Source organism: Oratosquilla oratoria, chromosome 25 (assembly GCF_046742065.1).
Source record: "Oratosquilla oratoria isolate Oo_2021 chromosome 25, ASM4674206v1, whole genome shotgun sequence".
NCBI classification, from domain to species: domain Eukaryota; kingdom Metazoa; phylum Arthropoda; class Malacostraca; order Stomatopoda; family Squillidae; genus Oratosquilla; species Oratosquilla oratoria.
In genome coordinates this window covers 28,990,100-29,005,099 of record NC_134801.1, presented here as the reverse complement: position 1 = coordinate 29,005,099, position 15,000 = coordinate 28,990,100, and the positions used below count along the sequence as shown (strand labels likewise).

Below are 15,000 nucleotides of genomic sequence, written 5' to 3'. Positions count from 1 at the left end.
CATACACATGAACTCATGTAAAACAGTATTTGACAGTTGAACATTAAAGTGGCTAATGGAATTACATTTTGTTGTTGTTGTTGTTGTAGACATATTTCAGCAACGCATTTATTTATCTACTATTGTTTGTTTTTTAGATGTTTTTAGGTAACACACACTGGCATAACAAAAAGACTCAAACTTTTATTTTTTTTTAAATAAGAGTAGAAATAGACTTTTGAGAGTTGCGACTTTTTCTGTGCTTTCTACTGGTATTGAAGAGAATATTGGTACACGTGTTAAAACGCCCGCGCCTTTTATCTTCAGGGAACTGAAAGAATAACTGCTTCTGACTCGCTCGGAGAGTTTCTTTGAGTACCTTTCCCTTTGAAAGGGCTGGCGTTGTTACAACTGTACTAACGTTACTTTTCGTTTTTATGTTTTATTATCTTGACTTCCAGCCTTTACCAACTAAGGATCTTTATTTTATCGACTTATTTTTTTAATCATATTTCTTTTTCTCTTCTTGTGGTTTTTATCCTTTCTTGTTCTTTTTCCCGTGTATCTGTTTTTTTCTTCTTCTTGGTATTTTGTTTTCGTCTTTTTTCTTATTTGTCTTAAGTGCATTTATTCATTCTAGTTTTCACGTAAAACTTCATAGTCTTTCTTGTTCTTTCTTTTTGTGTGCTTTTTCTATTTTCATGTTCTATATTATCTTAATCTTTCTTGTTCTTTCATCATTATCATCATTATCGTTATTATCGTCATAATCATCATCGCCATCATTATTATCATCATCATCATCATCATATCATCATTATTATTATCATCATCATCATAATCGTTATCATCATCATCATCATCATCATCATCATCATCATCATCATCATCATCATCATCATCATCATCATCATCATCATCATCATCATCATCATTATCATTATCACTATAATTTTTTCATAGGTGTTCTTATTCAATGTTGTTCTTTCCTCCCACGAGTGATCTTCATTCTTGTTCTCTCCTGCCCTCAGGTGCACGAGGGAGCTCCCAAACATAACCTCGGGCGAGGGGTCATGCCAGCGCTCACCCTCGCTGTCAGCGACGTCAACGCTCACCCAACTGTGCTCAGGAACTACAAACTCCACGTCATCTGGAACGATACTCAGGTAAGAACATTTGAAGTATAAATGCAAATCGAGATAAGAAGCATTTGATGTATCAAAACGAATTGAGATAAGAAGGATTTGATATATAAAACAAATTGAGATTAGAAGCATTTGATATATAAGTTAAGGAGCGTTTTATATAATGATACAAGTTGAGATGAGAAGCATTTGATATATAAAGATTTTAAGTAAAGAAGCATTTGGTATATCATTACCTTCGTCAGCGTTGCCAGATAAGATTTCTTCATTTTGATATTATCTTAATCATTTTCGAATCGGTTTGTCGTGTATGTGTCTTGTCGGAATTTCTTCACTCCATTGGAAAATAAATCTTTAGTAAGTTACTATAAGATCTAAATGAATTGAATTTACAATGTAACCAGGCATCTTGTTCCTTAAATTTGTAACACAGTATTCTTCAAATTTGTAATACAGTGTTATATACTTTAGATGTTTTGTAGCTAAGATATTTGATTCGTTTATAAAAACAAGTATTGATCAATGAAATCCAAATCAACTTAGAATCTCATGTTTATATATAGAAAAAGATAAATTAAATAAAGTAAAATAAGAGTAATTAAATAAAGATAAGTAGATGAATAAATAAAGTGATAAAGAAGAAAATGAAAAATTAATAGATAAATGAATATACAAGTAAACAAATAAATGAATAAATATGTAAACAAATAAAAACATTAATATTTTTTTCTGAACGGGAACGGAGTCTATAAAGCGAGGCAGAGTTCTGAGCGTTGCACTGGAAAATGAATCAAACTCCCTGACGTAGCCTTTACAAAGGATGTTTTACAAAAGAAGAGAATACCAACAGGAGACCTTTTGATCCATGACTAGGTCGGATGCTAAGAATAGATCTTTAAATGAAGTGATGAATAAAAAGCAAGCCAAACAATAGGCAGGCATTACAGCATACTGCTTAGGTATTTATCGAAATGAATCTTGGAACTTCGAACCTGAATAAAAATGAGTATCATCTGGTTTGCAATGGAATTAATAAATCAATTCACATGAAGAGAAATGACGATACCTTAATATACCGTGACTGTCCCACCGTTATGCTGCCCCCCCCCCTCCTACTCTTGTTACTATCCTATACCATTTTTCTGAATATTAGTTTTCACATTTTGCCGAACCCTGTGGTGAGGGATAAAGAAATACTGCAACCAAATATTTCCACTTGAGTTGTAAAAGGCGACAAAAAACGGGACGGGGATAGGACTAGGCATCCTTCTCCCTGTAGCCCCAAAGGAGACATAAAAAGATAATTAAAAGCATAAAAGGGTATGGAAGGAGTTTTTCAACCGAACCCTAAGGTTTGGGTCTTTTAATGTGCGTGAATGCGATACAGATGAGAATAAAAGGAAAGAGGTAGGCAGTATATTTGTGAGAAGAAAGATGGATGTGTTGGCATTGATTGAAAAAAAAAGTTGAAAGGGAGGGGCGAGTGTGAGTTTGTGAGGTAGTTGGGAGCGTCTCAGGAGTGAAGAGAGGAAAGAAAGGATGGCTATACTAGCAAGTGAAGAGATAGGCAAGCGTGTGGTGGAGTGGAAGGAGGTTTCTTCAAGATTATTGTGGATGAAGGTGAAACTGGGAAGGGAGATGTGGGTTTTTGTAAATGCATATGGGCCTGGTAATGAGAAGAATGTAGAGGAAAGGGAGGCTTTTTGGATAGATTTATATACGTGCATAGAGGATTTAAAGGAGAAATGTCAATGTAGTGGTATTAGGAGACCTTAATGCTAGGGTACGGAAGGAACTGATAGATGGAGTGGTTGGGAAGTATGGAGTTCTAGGGGGAAAATGTTTAGTGGAGAGTTGATGGTTGAGAAATGTCTAGAAAGATAATTGATAATATCATATACAGTGTTTAGGAAGAAAGTCAAGCATAAGTACACATGGAAGAGGGTGGTGGATGGAAGAGTGGTAGACAGGGGGTTAATGGACATTATAGTGGTAACAAGAATAGTAGGAAGAGTTAATGATGTATATATTCTAAGCGGAGGGAGTGGTGTAATATCAGATACTTTTTTGTTGGACGGTAAGTTGAGAGTGAAGGATAGATGGAGAAAGAGGAAAAGGACAGAAGGTAGGGAGGTGCTTAATGTAAACTGCTCAAATGAGAAACAAAAGGAGCAGGAGTACAACAAGAAGACGAAAGAGGAGTGGGATGGAGTGAAGGATAGAATACAACTAGGAGTGGAGGAATGGAGATGGTTCAAGGGGGGAGTCACAAGGTGTGCAAAAGTGATGTATGGAACAAGGAGGACGGGAGGAAATAGAAGGAAGGGTAGTGAGTAGTGGGATGAGGAAGCAAAAGAGGTTGTAGAAGAGAAGAAGCAAGGTTTCACAGATTGGTTACAAAATAGGACGAGAGAATCATATGAGAGATACAAAGAAAAGAAAAGTAAAGATTAAGATGAAGGAGGCAAAGAGGAGAGTGGATGTAAAATGGGATAAGAATATGACAGAAAAAATTGAAAGGAATAACAATATATTTTGGAAGGAAATTAAAAGAGAAAGAGAAGGCGAATCAAGTAGAGCAGAAAAGGTAAAATGTGCACATGGAGAGATGATAATGGAAAAGACGGCAGTAAGAGGATAATAGGCAGAGTATTTTAGGGAATTGCTAAATGTGAAGGAGCATAGAGAGGAAAAGGTAGTTGCAGTGGGTAGTGCTAAGAAAATGACAGTGATGAGTTAGGAAAATGGAAGAAAAATAAGGAAGGATGAGGTGAAGGCAGTTAAGATGATTAGAGCGGGCAAGGCACCTGGGTTGGATGGATTTCATGCAGACTGGTTGGTGAGGTTATTTAATGTGTGTCCCCTCTTCCCTTTACAAGGGAAGAGGGGACAAGTGTGAGCGTAGTAGTTTCAGAGGGATCAACTTTGTTAAGTGTAGTTGGGAAGGATTATGGGAGGGTTTTGATTGAGAGGATTAGGAGAGGAACAGAGGGAGTAATTGGTGAGAAACACTGTGGGTTTAGGACAAGTAGTGGTTGCGTAGATCAGGTTTTTGTAGTAAGACAGATATGTGAGAAAGCTTTAGGAAAAGGTAAGCATTTTTGAGGGCCTTTGAATTTGGAAAAGGCTTATGATAGGATAGACAGAAAGGCACTGTGGGAGATATTACAGATATATGGGATAGGAAGAAAGATGTTAAGAGCAGTCAAGAGTTTTTACGAGAGTAGTAGAGCTTGTTTTAGAATCAGAAATGGAGAAAGTGAGTGGTATGAGGTAAAGGTGGGACTCCGCCAGGGATATGTTATGTCACCTTGGCTATTCAATTCATACATGGATGTGGTGGTGCGAGAAGTAAATGCAAGGGTAATGAGTCGGAGAATGGAAATGGTTAAAGGAAATGGAGAACAGTGGGAGATAAGCCAGTTATTGTTTACTGTCGACGCTGCGCTTTTGGCAGGATTAGAGGAGTGATTGAGAAAGTTAGTGACAGAGTATGGGAAGGTGTGCGAAAGAAGGGAGTTGAAGATGAATATGGGTAAAAGTAAGATGATGAGATGTACAAAGGGAGAAAGTGGCAGCAGACTGGAAGTGAGCATTAAGGGAGAGAGACTGGAGGAGGTGGATAGTTTTAGATACTTGGGTGCAAATATGGCAGGAAAGGGAGAAGTGGAGGTGGATGTAGAATTTAGATTGAGAGAAGCGGGTAAATGCCTTGGTGAAATGAAAAGTGTAATAAGAAACAGACGTTTTGGAATGGAGGCTAAGAGGAGATTGTATGAAGGAGTGATTCTGCCGACAGCACTGTATGGAGCTGAAAAATGGAATATAAGAGAGGAAGATAGGAGTTTGAATGTGTTTAAGATGAGGTGTCTGAAAAGTATGATAGGAGTTACTAGAATCGATAAAGTGAGAAACGAGGAGGTGAGGAGGAGAACGGGAGCGGAAAGGGAATTGGGAGATAGGGATGATGAAAGAGTATTGGGATGGTTTGGACACATGGAAAAAAATTATTGAAAAATATATTAATAAAAGAGGCGTGGAAGGCAGAGGCAGAAGGAGTGAACATAAGGGGGCAACTAAGGATGGAATGGATGGATGGGGGTAAAACGGGCATTTGGAAAGAGGGGAATGTCTGTTGAGGAAGGACGGGAGAAGACATAAGATAGGGGTGAATGGAGAATGGTTGTGCATTGATGATACTGTGATGCATGAATGGAGTGGGTGGGTGATGGGGGGTGAGGGAGTATGTGTGAAAAAATAATTTGACGCAGCCCGAAAGGATTTGTCACCGTCTTCTCTTTTTCTGCATGAGGGGGCGAAGAGGGGGTCGCCAATTTAATGAAGCGGCCTTGCTGTGGATGTGCGTTGTCTTGCAATACTGTTTCTGACCCAGGGCAGTTTTCGAGATGCAGGGATGATCCGTCATCCAAGAGGGGCCAAGATAAGAGGGAGGGAAGGCTGGTGGATGGGAGTGGAGTATGTGCGGATGGAATGGGTGGGAGTGGATTTTATGCCTTTGTTTCTTGGCTACCTTCCTTGTAAGGGGAAAAAAGCCTTTAGTGTATATATATATATATGTATATATATATATGTATGTATATATATATATATATATATATATATATATATATATATCAAAATACTGTGATGCCAAAAAGGCCTTCTTTCACTTATAAGAGGTGGGGAGCGAGCCAAAGGCTATAGCCACTCTATATCCATCCACGCACCAAGTAACTCTAATTATGAAGGAGAAGGAATTGGTAACTATGAAAAATTGGTAACCAAGGAAACGGAGCTGGGAGATGAATATTAACTTTGATATTTTAGCTTCAATATTTTGTGCTATCCATTTGTAGTACTTGGCAACTCTGCTCGCCTACTTGTAATCGTTGCCAAATGCCACAATCAAGATTATCTCTTCGAGTGTTACATTGTAATTCCTGTTGTGTTGTTGATGTGTATCCTCAGTTGGTGCCACATATTGGTATTGATATTAAGTGAAACATTGCGATACAATTGAGGGGACAGTTCTCGAGTATACATTAACTATCCACTAAAAAAGACGGTCATGAAAATCTAAGGTGGGTAGCTACTGTACGTCTTAATCTTACCTCTATAAAGACTACGGAAATGCCCAAGGCCGTAAGCGGCTCCCGTTGGGCCGCGGAATTAAGCAAATTGAGTGAATAATCAATGGATGAATCGATTACTTTTCTCGTCTCTTGAAGGCTTCTTTCTGCTGAATCATATATGTTGGTGATTACTGTATAGTAAAAAGAATAATACAATGTGGGTATCAAAGTATCTTTTTAACCTTTAAATGTGAGGAAAGTGAAAAAAGGCATTTAATAAGAGATGAAGTAAAACAAACGCAAATATGAGCTAGAGCAATATCAGTATTACAGATATAAGTTGAGACAAGAAGAATTTGGTACATCAGTAAAGAAACGTTTGATATATAAATACAATTTGAGATAAGAAGCACTTGATAAATTAGGTAAGAAACGTTTGGTACATAAACACAGTATGAGATAAGAAGAATTTGGTATATAAAGACAAACTGAGATAGAAATAATTTGAAATATCAGTTGAAAAACATTTGAAGTAAGAAGTATTTGATATGTAAAGACAAATTGAGATAAGCATTTGATATATCAGTTAAGAAACATATGATATATAGATAAAAATGAGATAAGAAACATTTGATATATAAGAACATATTAAGATAAGAAGCATTAGATGTATTAATTAAGAAATATTTGATACATAAGTACAAGTTAAGATGAGAAATATTTGTTATGTAATGACAAATTAAAGAAAGAAGCTTTTGATATATCAGTTAAGTAAGATTTGATATATGAATACAAGTTGAAATTAGATACATTTGATATATAAAGACAAATTGAGCAAAGAAGGATTTGGTACGAGTATATCAGTTAAGAAGCATTTGATATATAGGTACAAGTTGATTTGAGAGGCATTTGATACATAAAGACATTGAGAAAAAAGCATTAGGTATATTATATTAGAAGCATTTGATATACGAATACATTAAGATAAGAACCTGTTAATATAAAAAGACAAACTGAGAAAAGAAGCATTTGGTATACCGGTCAAGAAATATTTTACTTATAGATACAAATTGAGAAAAAACATTTGATGTATAGAGACAAATTGATAAAAGAAGCATTCGATATATTGTTTACGAAACATTTGATATATGAAGCAAGTTGATATAAGAAGTAGCTGACATACATAAATATAAGTTGAGATGATAAGCATTTGATATACAGATATAAGTTGAAATAAGAACATTTGATGTGTAAATAGTAAGATATGATAATAGAAGTTATATAAATTATATGAATAAATCATACAAATGATGAAATAATACAAGGAATATAAATATGAATTATAATGTAATAGAAATGTTAATGTAGATATAACAAAAATATAGTATATAGATGTAGAGATAAAATACTTAACACATTTATATAAACTAAGATAAGAAGCATCTGATATAAAGAAATAAATTGGAATAAGAGGCTTTTGATAGAAGAGTTGAGATAAGTGACACTGCAAGTCTTAGAGTACAAAATAGTACTTACAAGTAAATTTAATTTCAGCAGTAATAAAATCGCTGAAATATTTGATACATAGCTATAAATTGCAATAAAAAAAAATTGAAGTACAAATACAAGTTTGGTTAGGTATCTGTTGATATATATTTCAACAGAAATCATCTTTTAACCCAAAATGGCATTTACAAATAAAATTAATTTCAACAATATAGATTAACTTCAGATATTCTTGATATAAAGAAATAAGTTCGGAGTAGTAGCATTTAATACACACACACACACACACACACACACACACACACACACACACACACACACACACACACACACACACACACACACACACACACACACACACACACACACACACACACACACACACACACATACACACCCACACACACACATACACACCCAGACACACACACACACACACACACACACACACACACACACACACACACACACACACACACACACACACACACACACACACACACACACACGCACACTCGCACACACAAAGAGAGACACACACATACATATACACTCACACACACATAGACACACACACACACACACACACACACACACACACACACACACACACACACACACACACACACACACACACATATATATATATATATATATATATATATAGATATATATATATATATATATATATATATATATATATATATATCCGTCTGGGATATTGGCTGCATGTTATTGTGGCAAAGTAGTTTGCAGTTGATACTTTAGGGATTATATGGGGTGCCCGTACGTACAAGAGACACACATCATTTTGTCTGTGATAGAGGAAGACTCTGTTCATAGAGATATGATGAAACTTTTATTATACTACGACTGTCCCTCCGTTATGCTGTCCCCCAACCCCTTGTCAATGTCTTGTACCATTTCTCTGAATATTTATTTCCTTTTTCGCCTACCCTGTTGTGGGGGAAAAGAATGCTGCCACCAAGTCTTTCTACTTGAGTCGTAAAAGGGGACAAAAAAAAAAAACAAAACGAGATGAAGGTTAGGACTAGAAACCCTGTTACCTGTAGCCCGACAAGGAACATAAAAAAAAAAAAAAAAGTAGAGGCATAAGAGGGTCATGGAGTTTTCCAACCAGTACCCTAAGGTTTGGGTCTTTTAATGTTCGTGGATGTGGTACAGATGAGAGTAAAAGGGAAGAGATAGGCAGTATGTTTGTAAGAAGAAAGATGGATTTGTTGGCTTTGAGTGACACTAAATTGAAAGGGAGGGGTGAGTGTGAATTTGGTAGTGTAATTGGGAGGTTCTCAGGAGTAAAGAGGGGACGAGGGAGAGAACGAGTGGCTATACTAATAAGTGAAGAGATAGGTAAGCGTTTAGTGGAGGGGAAGGAGGTTTCTTCAAGGTTGATGTGGATGAAGGTGAAGCTGGGAAGGGAGATGTGTTTTTTTTTTAAGTGCGTATGGGCCTTGTAGTGAAAAGAGCGTAGAGGAAAAGGAGTCTTTTTGGGTATATTTAGATGAGTACATAGAGGGATTAGGGAGAAATGTCAATGTAGTTGTATTGGGAGACCTTAGTGCTAGGGTAGAAAACGAAATAAATGACGGAGTGATTGGGAAGTATGGGGTTCCAGGTAAAAATCGTAGTGAAGAATTGATGGTGGAGATGTGTCTCGAAAGAGAGTTGATGATAGCAAATACAGTGTTTAGGAAGAAAGTCAAGCATAAGTACGCATGGGAGAGAGTGGTGGATGAAAGGGTAGCAGATAGAGCGTTAATGGACTATATAGTGGTGACCAGGAGTATGATAGGAAGAGTTAAGGATGTATTTGTTTTAAGGGGAGAAAGTGGGGGAATATCAGATCATTTTCTGGTGGAAGGTAAATTGAGAGTAGAGAATAGGTGGAGAAAGAGGAAAAGGGCAGAAGGTGGTGAGGTACTTAGAGTGAACTGCTTAAATGAGAAGGAAAAGGAGGAGTATAAGAAGAAGCTAAGAGAGGAGTGGGAGGGAGTGAAGGGTAGAGTAGAATTAGGAGTGGAGGAGGAATAGGGATGGTTCAAGGAGGGAGTCATAAACTGTGCAAAAATGGTTTGTGAAAGAAGGAGGGTGCAAGGAAATAGAAGGGAGGGTAGTGAATGGTGGTATGAGGAAGTAAAGAAGGGTGTGGGAAAGAAGAAGCAGGCATTCATAGATTGGCTACAAGGAGGGAGGGCGGAAGGAAATAGAAGGGAGGGTAGTGAATGGTGGGATGAGGAAGCAAAGAAAGGTGTAGAAAAGAAGAAGCAGGCATTCATAGATTGGTTACAAATTAGGGCGAGGCAATCGTATGAGAGGTACAAAGTAAAGAGAAGGGAAGTCAAGTATAAGATAAAGGGGCAAAGAGGAGAGCAGATATAAAATGGGGTAAGAGTATGACAGAAAATTTTGAAAGTAATAAAAAGATGTCTTGGAAAAAAATAAAAGAGAAAAAGAAAGCGAATCAAGTAGAGAGGAAAAAGTAAAAGGTGTAGATGGAGAGATGATAATGGAAGAGAAGGCAGTGACAGGAAGGTGGGCAGAGTATTTTAGGGAATTGCTAAATCTGAAGGAGGATAGGGAGGGAACGGTAATTGCAATGGGAAGCGTTAAGAAAATGAGAGTGATGAGTGAGGAAAATGGAGTAGAAATAGGGAAAGATGAAGTGAAAGCAGCTGTTAAGATGATGGGAACAGGTAAGGCACCTGGGTTGGATGGATGTCATGCAGAATGTCTGAAAAAAGGAGGTACAGTTATGGTGGACTGGCTGGTGAGGTTATTTAATGTTTGTTTAAGAGAGGGTAGAGTGCCAGAGGACTGGAGGAGTGCCTGTATAGTTCCACTTTACAATGGAAAAGGGGAAAAAATGTGAATGTAGTAGTTTCAGAGGGATCATCTTGTCAAGTGTAGTTGGGAAGGCTTACGGGAGGGTTTTGATTGAGAGGATTAGGAGAGGAACAGAGGTAGTAATTGGCAAGGAACAGTTTGGGTTTAGGACAGGTAGGGGCTGTGTAGATCAGATTTTTGTGGTAAGACAGATATGTGAGAAATCTATAAGAAAAGGTAAAAATGTTTTTTGGGCATTTATACATACATACATACATATACCAAGGCTTTGTCCCCCTTCCAAGGGAGGTAGCCAAAAAGGGAAAGGCATAAAAACACTCCCACCCATTTCATCCCTAAATACACTCCACACCCCTCCCACCCTTCCTCTCATCTGAGCACCTCCTGGATGACGGGTCATCCCTGCACCCTGCCCATCGCCCTGGGTCAGAAGCAGTGTCGCAAGACACAGTACATCCACAGCGAGGCCGCTTCATTTAATCGGCGACCCCCCCTCTCCGTCCCCCTTTGCATATAAGGCGAGGACGGGGAGAAATCCCTTCGGGCTGCGTCAAAATCTACTCACACACACTACCCCACCCCCCACTTCCCCGCCCATTCCTCCTCATGCAGTCACAACATCATCCATATACAACCATTCTCCACTCACCTCTGTCTTCCGTCCTCTCCCTTCCTTCCTCAACAGACATTCCCCTCTTCCCCAAAGCCCCCTTCACCCCATCCATCCACCTCATCCTAGGACGTCCCCTCATGTTCACTCCCTCCACATCTGCCTTCCATACCTCTTTTACTAGTCTTTCTTCACTCATTCTTTCCATGTGTCCAAACCATCCTAATATTCTTTCATCAACCCTATCTCCCAAATCCTTTTTCACCCCTGTTCTCCTCCTCACCTCCTCATTTCTCACTCTATCTAGCCTAGTAACCCCCACCATACTTCTCAGACACCTCATCTCAAACACATTCAAACTCCTTCTCTCTTCTTCTCTTATGTTCCACGTTTCTGCCCCATACAGTGCTGTTGGCACAATCACTCCTTCATACAGTCTCCTCTTTGCATCCATTCCCAAATGTCTATTCCTCATTACACTCTTTAAACCACCAAGGCATTTACTCGCTTCTCTCAATCTACATTCTACCTCCACCTTCACTCCACCTTTTCCTGCTACACTTGCACCCAAGTATCTAAAACTATCCACTTCCTCCAGTCGCTCTCCCTTAATGTTCACTTCCAGTCTACTGCCACTTTCACCCCTTGTACATCTCATCACCTTACTTTTACCCACATTTATCTTTAGCTTTCTTCTATCACATACTCTCCCAAACTCTGTCACCAGCTTCCTCAATCCCTCCTCTGACCCTGCCACAAGCGCAGTGTCGTCCGCAAACAACAGCTGGCTCACCTCCCACTTTTCTCCATTTTCTTTAACCATCTCCAATCCCTGACTCACTACCCTAGCATTCACCTCTCGCACCACCCCATCCATGTATAAGTTGAACAGCCAGGGCGACATAACGCATCCTTGACGAAGTCCCACCTTTACTTCAAACCACTCACTCTCTCCATTTCTAATCCTAACACATGCTCTACTACTCTCATAAAAACTCTTGACAGCTCCCAAAAGCTTTCCTCCTATCCCATAAATCTGCATAACCTCCCACAGTGCCTTTCTGTCTACCCTATCATAAGCCTTTTCCAGATCCATGAAGGCCCAAAAAACATCCTTCCCCTTTCCTATAGCTTTCTCACATATCTGTCTTACCACAAAGATCTGATCTACACAACCTCTACCCGTCCTAAATCCACACTGTTCCTCACCAATTACTCCCTCTGTTCCTCTCCTAATCCTCTCAATTAAGATCCTCCCATAAGCCTTCCCTACTACACTCAACAGGCTAATCCCTCTGAAATTACTACATTCACACTTGTCCCCTTTTCCCTTGTAAAGAGGAACTATACAGGCACTACTCCAGTCCTCCGGTACTCTACCCTCTCTCCAGCAAACATTAAATAACCTCACCAACCAGTCCACCATCACTGCACCTCCCTTTTTCAGACATTCTGCATGACATCCATCCAGACCAGGTGCCTTACCTGCTTTCATCATCTTTACAGCTGCCTTCACCTCATCCTTCCTTATTTCTCCTCCATTCTCCTCACTCATCACTCTCATTTTTGGGCTTTCATGGATCTGGAAAAGGCTTACGACTGGGTAGACAGGAAGGCACTGTGGGAGGTATTGCAGGTATATGGGATAGAAGGAAAGCTGTTAAGAGCAGTCAAGAGTTTTTACGAGAGTAGTAGAGCTTGTGTTAGGATTAGAAATGGAGAGAGTGAATGGTTTGAGGTAAAGGTGGGACATCGTCAGGGATGGGTTATGTTGCCATGGCTGTTCAATCTATACATGGATAGGGTGGTGCGAGAGGTGAATGCAAAGGTGGTGGGTCAGGGATTGGAGATGGTTAAAGAAAATGGAGAAAAGTGGGAAATAAGCTAATTGTTGTTTGCTGACGACACTGCGCTTGTAGTGGGATCAGAGGAGGGATTGAGGAAGTTAGTGACAGAGTTTGAGAAGGTGTGTGAAAGAAGGAAAATTAAATTAAATGTGAGCAAAAGTAAGGTGATGAGATGTACAAGGGGAGAGTGTGGCAGCAGACTGGAAGTGAGTATTAAAGGAGAGACTGGAAGAAGTGGATAGTTTTAGATACTTGGGTGCAAATGTGGCGGGAAAAGGAGGAATGGGGGTGGAGGTAGAATGTAGATTGAGAGAAGCGAGTAAATATCTTTGTGTATTAAAAAGTGTAATGAGAAACAGACATTTGGAAATAGATGCTAAGAGAAGGTTACTTGAAGGAGTGATTGTGTCAGCAGCACTGTACGAGGCAGACACATGGAACATAAGAGAGGAAGAGAGAAGGAGTTTGAATGTGTTTGAGATGAAGTGTCTGAGAAGTATGATAGGAGTTGCTAGGCTGGATAGAGTGAGAAATGAGGAAATGAGGAGGAGAACAGGGGTGGAAAGGGAGTTGGGAGATAGGGTTTGTGGAGGAGTATTGGGATGGTTTGGAGACATGGAAAGAATGAGTGAAGAAAGATTAGTAAAAGAGGTATGGAAGCCAGAGGTGGAAGGAGTGATTATGAGGGGGCAACTAAGGATGGAATGGATGGATGGGATAAAAGGGGCTTTACGAAAGAGAGGAATGTCTGTTAAGGAAGAACGGGAGAGGACAGAAGATAAGGGTGAATGGAGAAGGGTTGTGTATGGATGATGCTGTGATGCATGAGGGGGAGTGGGTGGGGGGTGAGGGGTGAGGGAGTATGTATGAGAAATAAATTGACGCAGCCCAAAGGGATTTCTCCCCGTCTTCTCCTTTTCTGCATAAGTGGACAGAGAGGGGGGTCCCCGAATTAATGAAGCGGCCTTGCTGTGGATGTGGTATGTCCTGCGACACTGCTTCTGACCCAGGGCAGTGGACAGGATGCAAAGATGACTCGTCATCCAATAGGTGCCAAGATATGAGGGAGGGAAGAGGTGAAGGGTAGTGGAGTATGTAAGGGAATGGGTGGGAGTGGTTTCTATGCTTTTTCCTTTTGGCTACCTCCCGTGTTCGGGGGAAAGTCTTTGGTATATATGTACATATATATATATATATATATATATATATATATATATATGTATGTATATATGTATATATATACATATATATATATATATATTATATGTATGTATGTATGTATGTATGTATATATACACTATATACACTACCCTTCCACTCATTTTTTCGTTCATTTTTCAATATATATATTAACAAAAGTCATCTTGTAATAGAAAATAGCATTTGCAAGTAAAATATTTTTCATCAACAGCTAAATCATTGAATCCCTTCTATCAGCCCATTTCATTCGGTCGTGATCGTTGGTCCACCTCGCTCAGACTCGATCAAGTACTCGTTGGTCCACCTCGCTCAGAGTCGATCAAGGACTCGTTCACGAACCATCGATCCCGAACAAGCTTAAGCGAGCATGCTCGAGGGGGGTGTCGGATACATGGCCGGGTTCTCGTCGACAGTGTTCGTTAACTCGAACGTGATCGAGTCCGCCCGAAAGGTATGCAACACAGTTTCCTTTCGTAAACACTCATCTTATTGATGTTGACCGTTCCGTGTCCGAGCCATTATAGAAAGAATGCGTTGGGTTGTGAAATGTGACGGTTTCTCTCAAGTTTTGACGGATGGTGGCTTGGGTTTCTTGTTAAGTGGTGCAGGAGACTTCAAGTATCGATCTACTGAACCATTTTCGTTTCTTAGTATTTCGCTCAGGGAAGACTGTAGACAGATCAAAATGGACAATCATAGTGAGAACCATAAATTCTTAATATATCTTATCTCTACTGGAAATAATTCACACCTGAATAAAAACGCATTGTATAAAG

General features: G+C 39.3%; 1 protein-coding gene across 1 annotated transcript in view; it reads left to right on the top strand.

The window, feature by feature from the left end:
* Nucleotides 1-15,000, top strand: part of LOC143039057 (uncharacterized) — a 1,266,799-nt gene that overhangs the window by 211,150 nt on the left and 1,040,649 nt on the right. Inside the window, exon 2 of the mRNA XM_076208909.1 lies at nt 1,011-1,145. Coding sequence (XP_076065024.1) covers nt 1,011-1,145 — 135 coding nt within the window. The remainder of the gene's footprint in view (nt 1-1,010; nt 1,146-15,000) is intronic.